The following is a 15,682-nucleotide window of genomic DNA, read 5'->3' as shown; positions in this document are numbered from 1 at the left end:
AGCTTTGGTCTGACAAGATTTTAAATATCATTGGTGTTGTGATAGGATTATTTAGATAGAAAAAAAGCATTAAGTTGGACAAGAAGATGTCATCGATGCTGTAATAGGACTGCTAAGAGCCTGAACAAGAGTTTAGATGTCGCCGATGACGTCGATGCTTTATGATTTTTCTGAGATGTTTGAGATTTTTGAGCCACCGGAATAGTATTTGACACCCCAACATTCAAAAAAGTTACATGTAGGATGACAATATTTTTGGAATGTGTGTCAAATTTTAGCGCGATGCTTCAATCGCAAGGGAGCTTCGCCTGATCGGAAGATTTGAGCATTGAGTGAAGCTAGGAATAGAGATGTCGCTGTAGTTGGAGATGGACAAGAGGGATGTTAGGTTTCAGACGTTTGTGTTTTGACTTTCATGAAGAAAAGTTTGTCACAATGTCATGCATGCTGTCGGGAACAGACATGTTGTCGCTGCAGTGGGAGTTGGCATAATGTTGAATGTTAAGTTTAGGTTTCAAGCATCTATTCATATTTGACTTTTCATGAAGAAAGCTAAGCATCATGTCAGCCATCAGACTTAGAGATTTCAGGCACGCATGCAAAGTGGTTTTGATATTTCTTTTGGTTTGGACGAACACATGAATATTGCGTAGAAAAAAAATATAATGGGAATGTGTTATATATTTTGGGAAATATGAAACTTAAGTATCCGAAAATAGATAATATGAAAATCTACTTTATGATTCAATTAAATGAGCATAACTAATTATCTTTATCATTTTACTAAACTGCGTGAGTAAGATTCAATATTACCCATTTCATGTACCTAAGTTTCAAAATTCAAAAAACACATAGCCTTTCCCATTATATACTCTCCCTTCTTTCCACATTTAAATTTTTGATCTACCCATTTAAAAATTTACTATTTTCAATTTAAGTTGTCGAATTTAGATATGAGGGCATAGTTACATTAAGGAGGCTTATAAAAATATATTAGTTTTGGTTTGAAGTGATTTAGAGTTATTTAGGCTCATTAATTAGTTTTAGATAAAATCGACTAATGAATCTAGAGAACTTCAAATCACTTCAAACTAAAATCAATATACTCCTAAAAGTCTTCTTAATATATAGATGCTCTTAGATTTGAATTTGACAACGTAAATTGAGAGCATTAAATTTTTTAACTAGCAAAGGCTTGATAGAATTTGTCACAAACTCATTATAAGACCTATAATAATGATATTCACTAACCAACATTACCAATAAGTTCTTAGGACTCCCATGATTCGAAAATATCAAACTTTTAAAATTTCGATGGTGTGGGTCCACAAATTAGCTAATAGACCTAAATAATTTCAAATAATTTCAAACCAAAATAAATATACTTTCGGAAGCCTTCTTAATATATCTGTATCTTCAAATCTAAATTTGATAGTGTGAATTGAAAACAGTGAATTTTTAAACTTATAAAATCTTGATAAAATTTATCTCAAGCTCATTATATGATATAAGATAATAATACTCAATAATCAACACCATCAATTAATTCCTAGGACTCACCTGATTAAAAAAATATGAAACTTGTAAATTTTTGAATGAGATAAATCCTTTAGTTAGTTTTGTTCGAGATTAATTGGACTAGAGAATTTTGAATGATTTCAAATTAAAATCAATCTACTCTTCTTAATATATTTACGTCCTCAGATCTAATTCAACAACGTAATTTGAGAATAATAATTTTTTTAATCGATTGAAAAAAATTAAGTGTGGGAAAAAATTTTGAATGTGGAAAAAAGAAAAGGATATAATAAAAAACGCTACTTGTTTTTAAAATTTTGAAATATGAGTACGTTAATGATAATACTGAATTTTACTCACGCTGTTCAAATATTTAATTATCTTTAATAGTCAATATGTTCTTCCATACGGTGAATATTTATTGTTATCTTTTTGTGACAATGACTATTCATTTATTTTATACATGATAAAATTTCTTATAATTGTCCTACATATATAAGACATCTGTCCTATTATATTGATAAATTGTTGTATTATTACTTTTACATTCAGTGCATAAAAATTAATTGATTTTATTTATTGTTTTAATTATTATAACCGATAACTACTTGTATGATTGATTTTGTGGTGTTTCTCTTAGAAGAAGTCTTTACAAATTTGAAGTATCTTTCTATTAAAACTTGATGATTTTGTGTGTGTGTGTTTATCTTGCCATGGGCGCGGGCTTGATCCTGTAATTGATTGATGAAAGTGTCAAAGCTAGGTGAAGAAGAACCACTGAACTGAGCTAGTTTCTAATTGACTAAGCCAAACTAATCGGACAAGCTAGGCAGGTTGGTGAACCAATTAGTTCAAACAAACTGAATAACATAATTAAGCTAGTTAGGATAATCTTCTGCAATTTATCTTAGCAGTCCCACGACAATTTAATTGATTTAAGCAGATAAATCAAAGCATATTGGATGGACCAAACGGGATAATTCATTCAGACAATCTGATTGGGAGAAATGGGCTAGTTGCTCTGGGCAGTCTATGCAGATAGGAATTTGTGTGGCTCGGGTGATCTGTGTGTTGCTCATGCAAGCCAAATGACTTGGGTGTAGGTGAATTGAACACTTCGATCAAATACTATGCAAAAAAGTCCAGCTAGGCTAGTGCAATCTAAGTAGACCAATAATTAGTTCAGAATCTGTGCGACCCAAATAAGCTCATGGACAATGTCACGGCTAAATTATTGACGAATTCATTAAACCTCTGATGTTATTTATCCACTGTAAATTAAGCTTCCATCAATGAAATACCTGAACCATGCCCTTTTGGCAAAAGTCAAAAATTTTAAGAACTCCAGGGTATCCATCCAACCTGATGCGTTAAATATGGAGAAACATTGCCTCCTAACATGACAACTCCCGGCCCAGTGCAGTTCTCAGATGTAGGTACACTTGACTCTGTGCTCAGGTGTTGGGCATTTGCTGTTATTTAAACTTTCCTTGAACTCTATTAGAATGTGATTTCAAACAAATTCTGTATCAATCTTTGATATGGAGAGCTTGCATTATTAATGGAATCAATAACCAATAATCCTAACAAGTATTAAATATGCAAATGCAATGCACACAGAGAGGCTGTTTTTATTTTCTTAAAAACATCAGAGTAACTAACATAGAGTGATGGATCAAGTAAGCAAACATAATGAAAATGGATCAAACTCAAACAGAGCCAGTTAATTGATCTAATATTCCAATTGCAATGTTACAACATTACTAAGGTATCTTTTCCCTGAGTTGATATCAGATAAATGAATTAAAGTAGAATTAGCGTTTTCTTCACGTTTTAAGACACTTGACCTCCTGGAAATTCCTATATGAATAATATACAGATGTGCCATAGTGGAAGGAACAACAAACCTTCATTGTTTTCTTCATTGCTTTAAGAATGTAGCCACAACCGATCATGCAATCTCTCCTCTCCTGCGCCGAGCATCTCATCAACCCTTTCTCCACCATGATAAAAGTGGAAAGTTGGAGTGTAGCGTATGTTTTGTGTAGTGTCTGGACATTCATCAATATCAGCATAGATGAATTTAAGGTTCTTGAATTCATTGCTGAACCTGCAGAAGGCTGGAAGGATCTGGCAGCATACACGACACCTAAGAAACGCAAAGATCTTGTCGAATTAAGCATAACAGCATTTCTTGGTGATTAAAATTTCCAAACTTATTGAACATTTACCACTTTCTCCAAAAAGAAAGTCCATTTTTTCTTCATATTTTGATCCTTAAGTGATGGGAATTTTGGAAAAGGAAAATTTGTAATTACTTAGAATAAAACATCTAAATCCATTTTCAATAACAAAATTATAATTTGTAGATTTGTGATTTGATGAGGTAAAAATTATGATCTAGCAACTCTCCTCATAGCCAAGCTACAATGTAGCACACATAAAGAAATAAGAAAACACCAAGGCATAAATAAGGATGTGAAGCACATGCCTTGTTCACGTATCGAATGTGTCAAAGTGAAACAACTTAAGCTATTATAAAAAATACTCAAATTGGAGATCTACAATTCCAGAGATCAGCTAACATGTGATTCAATGTTAATTGCGCAAAAAAACAAAAACATTGTCAAGACTTGAGTGTCACTGCCATATCTGAAGGTTCTAAATTCCCAACAATAGCTTCTAAAAATCCCCATATTAAAGATTACAAACATAATCAATTTTCTTATATGTATAATTTCTTATTTTTCTAAAGAATTACCTGAGCTGCTTCAATGGAGAAGCACTATCCATCCTTGCTTAGAAGTGAATACGCACATAAAATTGGCTGTAGGAGTATATGCATGTAGTATGAGAGAAAAGTCTTTCAATTGATTGAAGATCAAAATAATCTTCACTGGTAATTGACAGTTGGTGTAGGTGTTCATAAAATGCCCAATGAAAATGAGCAATGAGACACCTTAAGTTTCCTAGTAGTTTTATCCAGAAGTATGAGCCAGACCACAACGACATTGGAGTTACAGTAGCCTTGCAAAACGGCATTGCCATTTTATTTGGACCAAGCTGAGCTTTCCTTGTTCAATTTAATGTGATAAGCATCCAAAAGAAAATATTTTGGCTCTAGTTTTTATCTAGTGGGTGACAAGAATGAAAATAAGGACAAGAATGTTATGGCTTTTCACCATCTATGTCCAAGTTTACTTCGTGGAGGAGGATTTTTTTTTTGGCACATCCAAGTTCTTATAGGGCTATTTTGTACCTAGTGGAACCAATAAATCTTGTGAAAAATGTTCTTATTGATGGTAATACTCCCTCCACCTAGTGGGATTAACAAAATAAAAAAACTATAAAAAAAACTCTAACCTGCGATGATGTAACAGTGTTCTTTAGGTGATAGATATTGTCACGAACTAAACATATATGATCGTGTTATCCAGAAAATTGCTTCTGGTACATTAACATTTATGAAAACCATCTTGTATCATGATTTCTTCACGTGTGATTGCAAATTGTGTTATGTGTGTTCATTCATAAGTATGATTCCTTTTTCATTATTTTCATGTAATTTTACCTTCTCTAGTCTTCCTATGTTTGTTTGAGGTTTACCTCCAAGCAACATGGCCTTTCCCGACTTGAAATTCTTACAAGCAACATATGTCCATAACTTAAACAGCAACTAAGAAACAAGGAGAAACAATGATGTACCATGAAGCTCCATAGTACACAACAGCCTGCAAAAGCACACATAAACAGTTCAAAAATATAAGTTAATCAAATTTCAAAACTCGAATTAAATTTTTATCTTCAATGAATGGGATGGAAAGAGATTTCTTTACGGACGGGGCTCTTGGAGGATCTAACACTTTGCAAAATGTCTTTGAAACGATCATCGCTGGAGGCGGCGCTGAGGTTGCCGTGGCGACTGGAGGGGAAGCTCGAACCAGCCTCTTCCGCTTCCCTGTCCTTCAGCCCGGCCTTTGCTTCTCGCACCATAACTCTTGGAGTGCTCAAATTAGGGGACGAAGTTGGTCGCCAGAGGAAAGGGAGGGAGGGGAGCGGAGTTGCGGATAACGAAAAGATTGAGAGGAGGGTTTTGTCGAGGAGAGTGGGGAATTGGCTAGTTATATGCTGGGCCGGATCTCAGTAATGCTGGCCCGGATCCCACTCTCCTCATAGCCTAGTCCTACAACATAAACTATTGCATATTTATCACTATATCCAAGTTCTGGAGATGTAGCGGTCCTTATTGAGATGTTACAGTCCAACCCTACAACGCATTCCTTCAGGGAGATAATCTAGCTAGCATTAATACAACAGTTTAATGGAGCTATTCATTGAACATTTGTCTTAGTTTAACGTTGACTGATAACATAACACAACTCTCCTTCTTTATTAGGGTTTGAATCGATCATGACGGAATTAATTCGTCATGGGTGGAGTTATCATCGGCATAAATAAACAAATAATATTTTTAAATTTATCATATTCATTCCTACAATTATAATAATTATATACTATATTTAATTTTTATATTTATTATTTAGATAATTAATTGTTTTGGCTATAACAATAATCATCCAAAATAATTATTCTCCACTTCTTCTGTTTCTTTTCTAACATGTTTAATGAGCCAAGAGACTTGCAAATTAAAATTTTCTTTTCCAACAGTCGCGCCATTGCTTTTCTTCTATTTCTTACGTGAATCCTCCCAAATCCGTTGCCGCCCGCCACGCTCCACCTTATTCTCTTCTCTTTCTCTTTTTCTCTCACGCACACATCAGCAACCACACCTACTTCTCCCAACACCTGCATCAGGCCTTCTCTCACACACCTGCAGCAGCACACCCTTTCTCTTTTTCTCTCTTTCCGGATTATTGCTTTGGGATCTAGATAAGCGGAGCACCACCATTAGAGCATCTCCTTCACAGGTGTTGATTTCTTCCCACCAGCAGTAGCAATAGCTTCTTCTTCTCTGGCCCACGATGACAGTTCATTTTTTTCTTTCTTTTAATTTCTAGCCTACAGAAGCTCTCAATCCTATTTTTCCAACAATCAACCTCATCATCTTTGTTGTCTTTTTATTCTTTTTCCAAGCTGCCGGCAATAGCTTTTACCACTTCTTCTAGCCAACAACAGTTGCCCACAGTGCGGAGTTTGATATAAACTTCTATTTATTACCTCTCTATTTATTATCTTGATTAGCTATAAAAGAAAATAGGAAAAAATCAAAAAAAGAAACAATTATTTATTTTCGATGTCAAATCATCAACAACAACAAGGTCGCCAAAAGCAAAGTTGAGAATAATGTCAAATTCTATTGTATAGTTGATCATATTAGTAATCGTTGTTTTAGAAGATTTGATTAGTTATATATTCAAAAAAGATATCAAATTTATCTCAAATTGGACATATTGATTCACTAGTGGTACTACAACTTTAGGACAACCAACTGTTTCACAAATTCATCCTAAACTATTTTCGTTTGTACCTACTCTTGGTAAACCATCAAATTTTATCCACTAAATGATATATTGATACTAAAACAACTAATCATATCACACTAAACTATGACATCCTTACAAAAGTAATGTTGTACTATAGTTCGGATATGATGCATGTAGGCGATGGTTTAGATTTGCAAATTATTAATCTTGGAAATAGAAACATTCAATTATCTAATAGAACTTTTCACATGCAAAACATTTTCTCTATATTACTAAAAATTTACATTTCACATGTCAATTTTGTCTCGATAACAATGTCTTTTTTGAATTTCATCATAATCATTATCTTATAAAAGATCGAGAAACATATATTGTTGGTGTAGGGAGCACCAGATGATCAAATTTTGATTTTGATCATAGCAAAAGGTTCAAGTTAAGTGTGTGATATTTATTGATGAGCTGATCTAAGTGTGCAAGTAGCACAAGGAAGACCTAGATGCGACTAGGCATAGGAAATTCTTAATGGATACTAGGCAGTGAGAGTCTTGGCTGAAGGCTAGACAGACCTAACTTGGAGGGTTAGGTGGGAAGTCCTAGTCAAGAGGACTACGCAGGAAGACTTGACATATCAAGTGCACCAGGTGGAAGTTTAGGCAGGTCAGGTGGACCAGATGTCTAGCAGTGGAAGTCTAGGCAGGTTAAGTGGATCAAATGTCTAGCAGTGGAAATCCTGGAGGTTGAGGATCGAGGCTAAGAAAAAGTCCAATAAGTTTGGAGGACTTGATTGGCAACAAGTAAATTCTTCCGAATAGAGTGGGTGAGGGGACGTTCTTGGTAAGGGGAATAGTAGACATCGGTCTTACTCAAGATTTCACTGGAAATTCAAAGTCAAGATCAAAATAGTTGTTAAACTGTTTGACTTTCCTGTTATATTTTATTTTTGGGCTAACTTATAATGCAGGAAAGGAGGGGCTGAAACTTTATGTTCCGGGCGTCCTTATCTGGATCCAGGCGACCAGACTCTAGCGCTTGAACGGGTTCTAGGTGATTGGACGTCAGCAGAATGGGGCTAGGGAAGCAATGAGATGGCAGAGTCCCAGTGGTCAGGATACCTCAACTTTCGGGCGCCCGGAGTGGTTCTAGGCGCCTCAGATCTGGATAAGGTATTGTGGAGTCAAGCTTTATCTGAAACCTCCACGTCAGCATAGAGGCGCCCAGAAAGGGATACAGGTATTTGGAAATGTTGAGTCAACAGTGCCGATGGTGGATCAACGGACAGTGTGAAGGCGCCTAGAAAGGCTTCCAAGTGCCCGGATATCCTAATAAAAAAGCCTCGAGGGAGACTCCTTGAAGCATCATTCTACACTCAAGTGACGATTGTTTGCACGCGAAGCATCAACCAAGAACGTCATCGTAACGCCGAAGAGCTGCACCAGAATTCGATATCTTCACTCTGTCAGTAATTTCATTGTGTGCTTAATTTCATTAGGTTGGTATCATTGTTACCGATCCTATATTTTGTAATCGCTAGCTCCCTTTCGTAAAAGGGGAGTTATATAGTTGATTGCCCGTTGGAAATGATCATTTGATCATGGGCCTTGGAGTAGTAACCTATGACTGTGAACCAAGTAAATATTTACGTGCTCTTTCCTTGTGTTTTTTTTCCGTTGCATTCTACACTTCTCTGATCGCAAGAATTTACAAGTACTTTACGAAATTTAAAAATGCTATAAAAGTGCTATTCACCCCCTCTAACGCTCTCAACGATCCTACATATATTACCTTGTTTCATGGTGGAATAAAAATAGTCTCTATCTTCAAAGTTCTTCAATCAAAACCTTTGTTGGTGAATACACAAATAAACCTGCTTGACATGCTCGACTTGGCCATCCATCTCTTCATATTTTTCAGTTAATTATCAATCGGTATGGTTTACTTACTTCCTTTACCTCCTTCCCATCTCGTTTATATAGAAGCTAAAAGTCATAAGTTATCTTTTTCTTCATCCAATCATATTTCTAATTTTTCATTTAAAATAACCCATTCTAATGTTTGGGGTCATACACATATCTTGTCTAACCACAAACTCTTATATTCTATCACCTTAACCATTTTAGCAAATATACTTGGTGTTATCCTATGAAAAGGAAATCTAATTTATTAAACATATTCTATTGTTTTCAAAAACAAGTTGAATGTTCTTTTAATTGCAAGATACTCTCTCTTCATTCTGATTAGGGAGGTGAATATCAAGTTCTCCATCGTCATCTTATCTTTTATGAAATTGTTCATCGAATCTTTTATCCTCATACTCTCGAGCAAAATGGCTCTAGTAAGAGAAAACATTTACATATAATTGAAATTGTTTCAACTCTTCTCCATTATGCATCAATTCTTCGAAAATTTTTGAATGAAGCTAGTACTGTAGTATATCTCATTAATCGACTTTCTACCCCATTGCTCAATCATAAGTATCCTTTGGAAAAACTTTATAATCAAACTCTTGACTATACTTTCCTTTGAATTTTTTATTGTGTATGGTATCCATGGTTACACTCTTACTCTAAACACAAACTTGACTCTTGTTTACTACAATGTGTTTTCCTTGATTATAACAATTTATACCATGGGTAGCATGTTGGAGTATACTGAAAAGACTAGCTCTTTTGTATATAAACATTTCATGAAATAAAGGAATCATGTTTTGGTCAAATGGTTGCAATAGATTAGTGATTGAGAATGACCTAGGTGGGGGTACGACATTAGTTTATTTTGTTGACTTGAGCGGGACGCTCAAGGGTAAGTGTGGGGGAATTTGATGAGCTAGGGTTTCTTGCATTTTAATCGATTCAATTTTTGGGTTTTTGTATGAAAATAATTATTTAATGAATCGATTTGATTGTATTTGTGCTATATTACATGATTTGAGGCTTGATTATAATTTTCATGATTTAATGGTGAATTTCTGTATTAATTGAGTTTAATTGATCGTAGGGCTCAAATCGGACCCAACTCAAGCTCAACCGCGGTCAAATCGAGTCAAATTTGCCAAATTGATCAAGCCCACATGGAGGACATGACCTAGCTCAAGTTTGATCAAAATCCCTAAATTTTTTAGAAGCCCTAAGCTGACCTAAAGACCAAGATCAAGTCCAGACCATCAGATCAGAAATCAATGGTCCAGATCATCTGATTAATCGGCGTATAAAACCAAGGCTTTAATTGATGAACAGTGGCTGGCCGCACTGTTCATCGTCTTCTCGTGACAGCTTCCCCTGCTATGCGACGTACGAACACGACCATCCCCGCCCACCCAAACTTCCTCCATTGCATTCCTTGATCCCTTAAGAAGCTGAAGCCGGCCGATTGGGTATATTTAGGCAGCTGAATTTGGCGCGACGGCGAGGGTTTCACCAGCGGCCAAACCCCTATTTTCGCGCGTTCTGGCCATCCGCAGCACCATCCGACGCCGCGATTCCTTTGAGGGGTTCTCCTAGGATCACGTAGCCTCCCTATATCATATCATCAATCCGATCGGAGCACATGCAAGACAGGAAATCCAGTTTGTCATCAGAAACGCGACTGTGCAGCTTACTGTTTTGGCTGGAGAGGGTTTTTCTAGGCGATTCGGGGAGCTGGCAGCTAGCAAAACACACAAGAGACCAAGTTGAAGCTTCCTGAGGATCATTGAACCCACATTGTGGGGTTTGACAACTCTTTTGACACCAAGTTGGGAGAATCAAAGGAAGAAGATGAGGGATGGATGAGTTTCTGATTTTCGATTTTAGCTGTTTCTGAACATTCTTGTTTCACTGCATTTTCAGCTAGCCATTGTTGGTTGTTTGATTTTTGTTAAGTCCTAATGCTAGTTTATGTGTTTTTGGATTCAATTTAGTGCCATCAATATGCATTTCTGGTTGATTTCAGTTTCTGATAACTAGGCTTACTACTGTTCCGTGCCAAGTTTGGCTCCACGTATCAGTTTGATGAGTTTGAGTGGCTTAATCAGTGGATTTCATGTTAGTTGATTAAGGTTAAGTAGTTTCATTGCATAATTGCTTTATAAGCTAGATTTCACTTTTCTTTGTTCTCTAGTTTCATTTCATTCGGTTTTTAACTTAATTGCTTTGATGATGATTAGAGCTTGCATTCTTTAGGGTTTCAATTTTTAGCATTTTTCATTTATTAGTTGATTTTCATTTACATTTCGTTCGAAAATACTAAAACCCCCCATTTACATTCGGGAAACCCCAAAAACACGACACCCAAGCTTGAATTGAGCAATTATCTACTAGTCCTTAGAAAAATATGATTCGAGGCCCCTATACTTCATTTATTTATATTTATCGTGGGTTTTCGATTAATTTATAAATTCTAATTTGCAACCCTATTCGTGACATATCAAATATAGGGTTGTCATCGACACGACCGTCCAGTTGACTCGAACCTCAGCTTAAGTTGTCCGGAGTCAAAGACTTCAACTTCCCATTCTATAAGACAAGTTAGTTCCAAATATAAAAAATACAGATCTTAAAGTCAGTTCTCTGAACTGATTTTTGGTCATAACTTCAGATTTTTAGTGAAACTTTGGGTTAGACCTGACACTTACAGTTCCTCTTCGGGAATGTGTCCTGACTCATTCCTCTCGGGAGAATTTACCTGACTGCCAACTAAGTCCTCCAGACTTGTTGAACTTTCCTGCTCAACTTTGTCCTTGGCCCCCAGGAATTTATTGTTGCGACTCGGTCCTCCAGACTGCCCAGATTTCACCAATCCTTTGGTCCTCTTGACCGTACCTGATTGGACTTTGGTCATGCTTCCCGATCCTCCGACACTGTATGTGCTTGCACTTGGTGCACTTGACTTGTCAAGTCTTCCGCTTGATTCTCCAGATCAGGACTTGTCCTTGCCTAGCCTACAACTAGGACTTTGTCTTTTGCTTAACCTCAAATAGGACTTTACCTGTGCTCCCTACACACTAGATCAATATATCAGTCCAATAATATATTAACTTGAATCTGGTGCCATTATCAAAATCAAGGTTCGATCGTCTGGTGCTTCCTGCATCAACATAGACAAGAAAATTGAGATTTTTTAAGGTAGAAGCACCGCCTTGTGTTTCTTTGAGTGCACTACATGCTTGCAATGTAATGAGGTGCTCTACATTGTGTATTGAAAAGCTTGAAGGCCAGCTTTTTATAGTCACCTTCAGCAGCAAAATTTTCAATATATATATATATTAATTAATCCATTAGGATTATCTATTGTCTCATTATCCTTTCATATCACCTATTAATTAAATCGAGAATATTTCTCAAAAGTAACCTCGGAGTATAGGTGAGTTGGTTACGACGGAGTAGACTTACAGAAAGGATAAGAGTTCGAATCTCGACAAAGCCGAGACAATACACTCCTTCGTTGTGGTCAATTGTAGTTTCTCGATTTACCTCCTCACAAATGGTCGTAGGGTCGATCGTATGGGGCCGCTGGAGTGGCAGATTCCACTTTTTTTTTTTTTGTAAAAAAGAATTTTTCTCAAAATCTTAAATTATTATTATGTATATCTAACTCATGTTAGCAATGAGTGCACTTGCTGAAATACTTGTGGCAAACTACATGCTTTCACCCCGTTAAAAATTATATAGGAGTGCTAAAAGTTAACAATTCACCATCATCCATGGCACAATTCAACCTTGCTATTAAATTAATTAAGTTAGAATGATACTAAATGGATTAGCCTATATATATATATATATAATTTAATTTAATACTATCACTTTGCTCCTTGGACATTAATCACCCTGTTGTAACAAGTTTTTAATATATTAATCTAAAGGAATATTGTTATAAAAAGTTTTGAACTCTAATTATGGATGGCAATATATGAATTATAAATTTTGACCCGTAAATATATGAATTATAAATTTTGACCCGTATTTTAAATGAGACAGTTTCAAATAAATATTCAATATGCGAGCTAATAAGGAATGAACTATTGAACTATTATAATCCGCCAACCTAATACTGTCATCCATAATTAGAGTTAAAACTTGTTATAACAATATTCATTAAGATAGAACAACAAGGTGATCAATAGGCTGGCCAAGGAGCAAAGTGATAAGTCTTCAAATGCTGAGGGAAGGATTTGACGATTTTAAAACTTTAATAACGTCTTTTACAAAAACAAAAAACTATATATATAATCAACAAATAGAACTATTTCCAAGGTGATTAATGAACACTTTTGCTTACCAGTGGAGCAGTTCACATGGCAACTCATGATGAGAAAGGGAGGTCAATTCAGTCGTCGGGTCGAACACTTCACTTGAGTTTCAACTGAGCAAAAAGGGCGACTGTTTTGAGCGCAGGATATGATCAAGGTGCGTTCGGGAAGGTGAATAATAAGTAGATGGATGGGAATAATTGCGCGTGGGGTGAGAAGAAAGGGAAATTAAAAGGGACATGGGAGATTGGTTGGCGGTGGTCGGCGCCGAGTGGAGTGGCATGCAACTCAACCACCGCGCGGTGCTTCCACCGCCTCTGGTGACATGTCGACGTTGCATATCGTCCGTTGTTGGCAGATAATCGAGTATAAGTAGTTCATTTATTCTATTATCAACTTTAATTTTTTATTCATCACAATTGATTTAAAAGAATTTATAGTAATAGCGTACGAAAGTTCGCTTGTTTGTGGGTTATCCTAAGGGAACGAAGGGTGATTTGTTTTATAGTTCTAAAGATCAGAAGGTCATTGTTAGCACCAATGCTCGATTTTTAGAAGAGGACTATGTAATGAACCACAAGCCCATAAGTAAGATTGTTTTAGAGGAAACAAGAGAGGACATGTTTACTTTAGTAATAATGGTACAAGATGAGATATCACAAGTAACTACACCGCGTGTCACAAGTGATACACAGTTACTAGTAATGTCTCGTCGTAGTGGGCGGGTTGTTAGACAGTCTAACAGATTCATGTTTTTGGGAGAGTCTTCAGACTTGGTCCCTGGTGAACATGAACCTGATCCCTGGACATATGATGAAGCACTCCAAGATAAAGATGCAGTATCTTGGCAAAAGACAATGAAATCTGAGATAGAATCAATGGATTCTAATCAAGTCTGGGAGCTTGTAGAACCACCAAATGGTGTAAAAGTCATTGGATGCAAATGAGTCTACAAAAGGAAAAGAGGAATAGATAGGAAGGTGGAAACCTTTAAAGCAAGACTTGTTGCAAAAGGGTATACTCAGAAAGAGGGAATCGATTATGAGGAGACTTTTTCGCCGGTAGCCATGCTTAAGTCTATTCGGATTCTTTTATCTATAGCAGCTCATATGGACTATGAGGTTTGGCAAATGGATGCCAAGACAGCTTTCTTTAACGGAAGTCTTAAAGAAAACATCTATATGCAGCAACCAGAGGGATTCATTGCAAAGGGCAAAGAACATCTTGTATGTAAGCTTAATTGGTCCATTTATGGACTGAAGCAAGCTTCAAGATCTTGGAACATCCAGTTTGATGAGGTAATACAATCTTATGGATTTATTAAATGTCCGGATGAGTCTTGTGCATACAAGAAGTGTGACGGAAACGTAGTGGTATTTCTTGTACTATACGTAGATGACATTTTGTTGATTGGCAACAGTGTCAAAGTGTTGTCAGACGTAAGGGTATGGTGTTAGTGAGAGCCCTAGAGCCAATCATATGATGATTGTTGTATGAACTCATTGTATCATATTTCTATTTATAAAGACATTTCATTGTGGTTATTATACTTACTTGTATTGGTGCCAAATAACTAAGTATAGTAGCGTCCTTCAATAGAGTGTTCATATCTATATCAATCGATTGGTTGAATCGATAGTAAGATGATATAAGGAACACTACTCTTAATGATTCCTAGTCAAGTATTAACATTCAGGGACAATGTTAATGCGACGAGACTAGCATGTAGGTCAACATGATGACTTGATCTCACAAGTCATGGATATAAGATATCAAGTTGACACATGGGTATGCATTGGAGAATGCATATTGAATGACCCGCCATGAGAAAGTATCATGGATCGTTATATGAGTGTCATATACTTTCTCGTTTGGCTATTAGTATGACTATTAGTCCTTGGACCTGAAGTCACCATGGTTTCCAACATAAGGAGTTGCATACTTTGGCTTCGTCAAACGTCACCCGTAAATGGGTGGACTATAAAGGCGATTACCGGGTACGTAACAAATTATGTGGAGGGATGTGAGTGATGTAGATGAGATCTATCCCTCTTATATAACGGGAGTAATATCATAGTTCTTGATAGAGTAAGACCACTAAAGTGCATGGCCATGCCCAAATGAGTCAACATGAGATGTTGAGCTCGTTTGATTGGAGTGAGTCTACTTGGAGTTCAAGACATAGATTGATTAGAGGATGACACGGTCTATGCCTCGGTTTGATCAATCATGATATCAAGGATAGAAGGACATGATCACATATTGTGAGAGTCACAATGGTGATGTTGGATCTCAACATTCTTGTAACTTGGGTAGCAATGATGTGTTGCTAGATACCGCTCATTGTTTATGTTTCTAAATCGGTTTAGAAGCATTGCCAACGTTACAAGAACCTATAGGGTCACACACAAAGGGCAATTAGATGGAGATTAGGTTCATATGATGAACCAAGAGGATTAGATTCATGTGATGAATCAAATTAGATTAAGTGTAATCC

General features: G+C 36.3%; 1 protein-coding gene across 1 annotated transcript; it reads right to left on the bottom strand.

The window, feature by feature from the left end:
- Positions 1-3,278: 3,278 nt before the first annotated feature.
- On the bottom strand, positions 3,279-5,564 carry LOC141835026 (thioredoxin-like 3-3). The gene is made up of 3 exons (XM_074722447.1): positions 5,359-5,564; positions 5,224-5,249; positions 3,279-3,667 (listed from the first exon to the last, which is right to left on the bottom strand). Exons 1-3 carry the CDS (start codon positions 5,509-5,511, stop codon positions 3,448-3,450), a joined length of 399 nt encoding a protein of 132 aa, XP_074578548.1. The 5' UTR covers positions 5,512-5,564; the 3' UTR covers positions 3,279-3,447.
- Positions 5,565-15,682: the final 10,118 nt, after the last annotated feature.

This window comes from Curcuma longa, chromosome 9, assembly GCF_044706935.1.
Source record: "Curcuma longa cultivar G26 ecotype Majalengka, Jawa Barat chromosome 9, ITB_CL_G26_1.1, whole genome shotgun sequence".
Lineage (NCBI taxonomy): Eukaryota > Viridiplantae > Streptophyta > Magnoliopsida > Zingiberales > Zingiberaceae > Curcuma > Curcuma longa.
The sequence above is the reverse complement of the archived record's forward strand: the minus strand, read 5'-3'. Positions and strand labels throughout refer to the sequence as shown.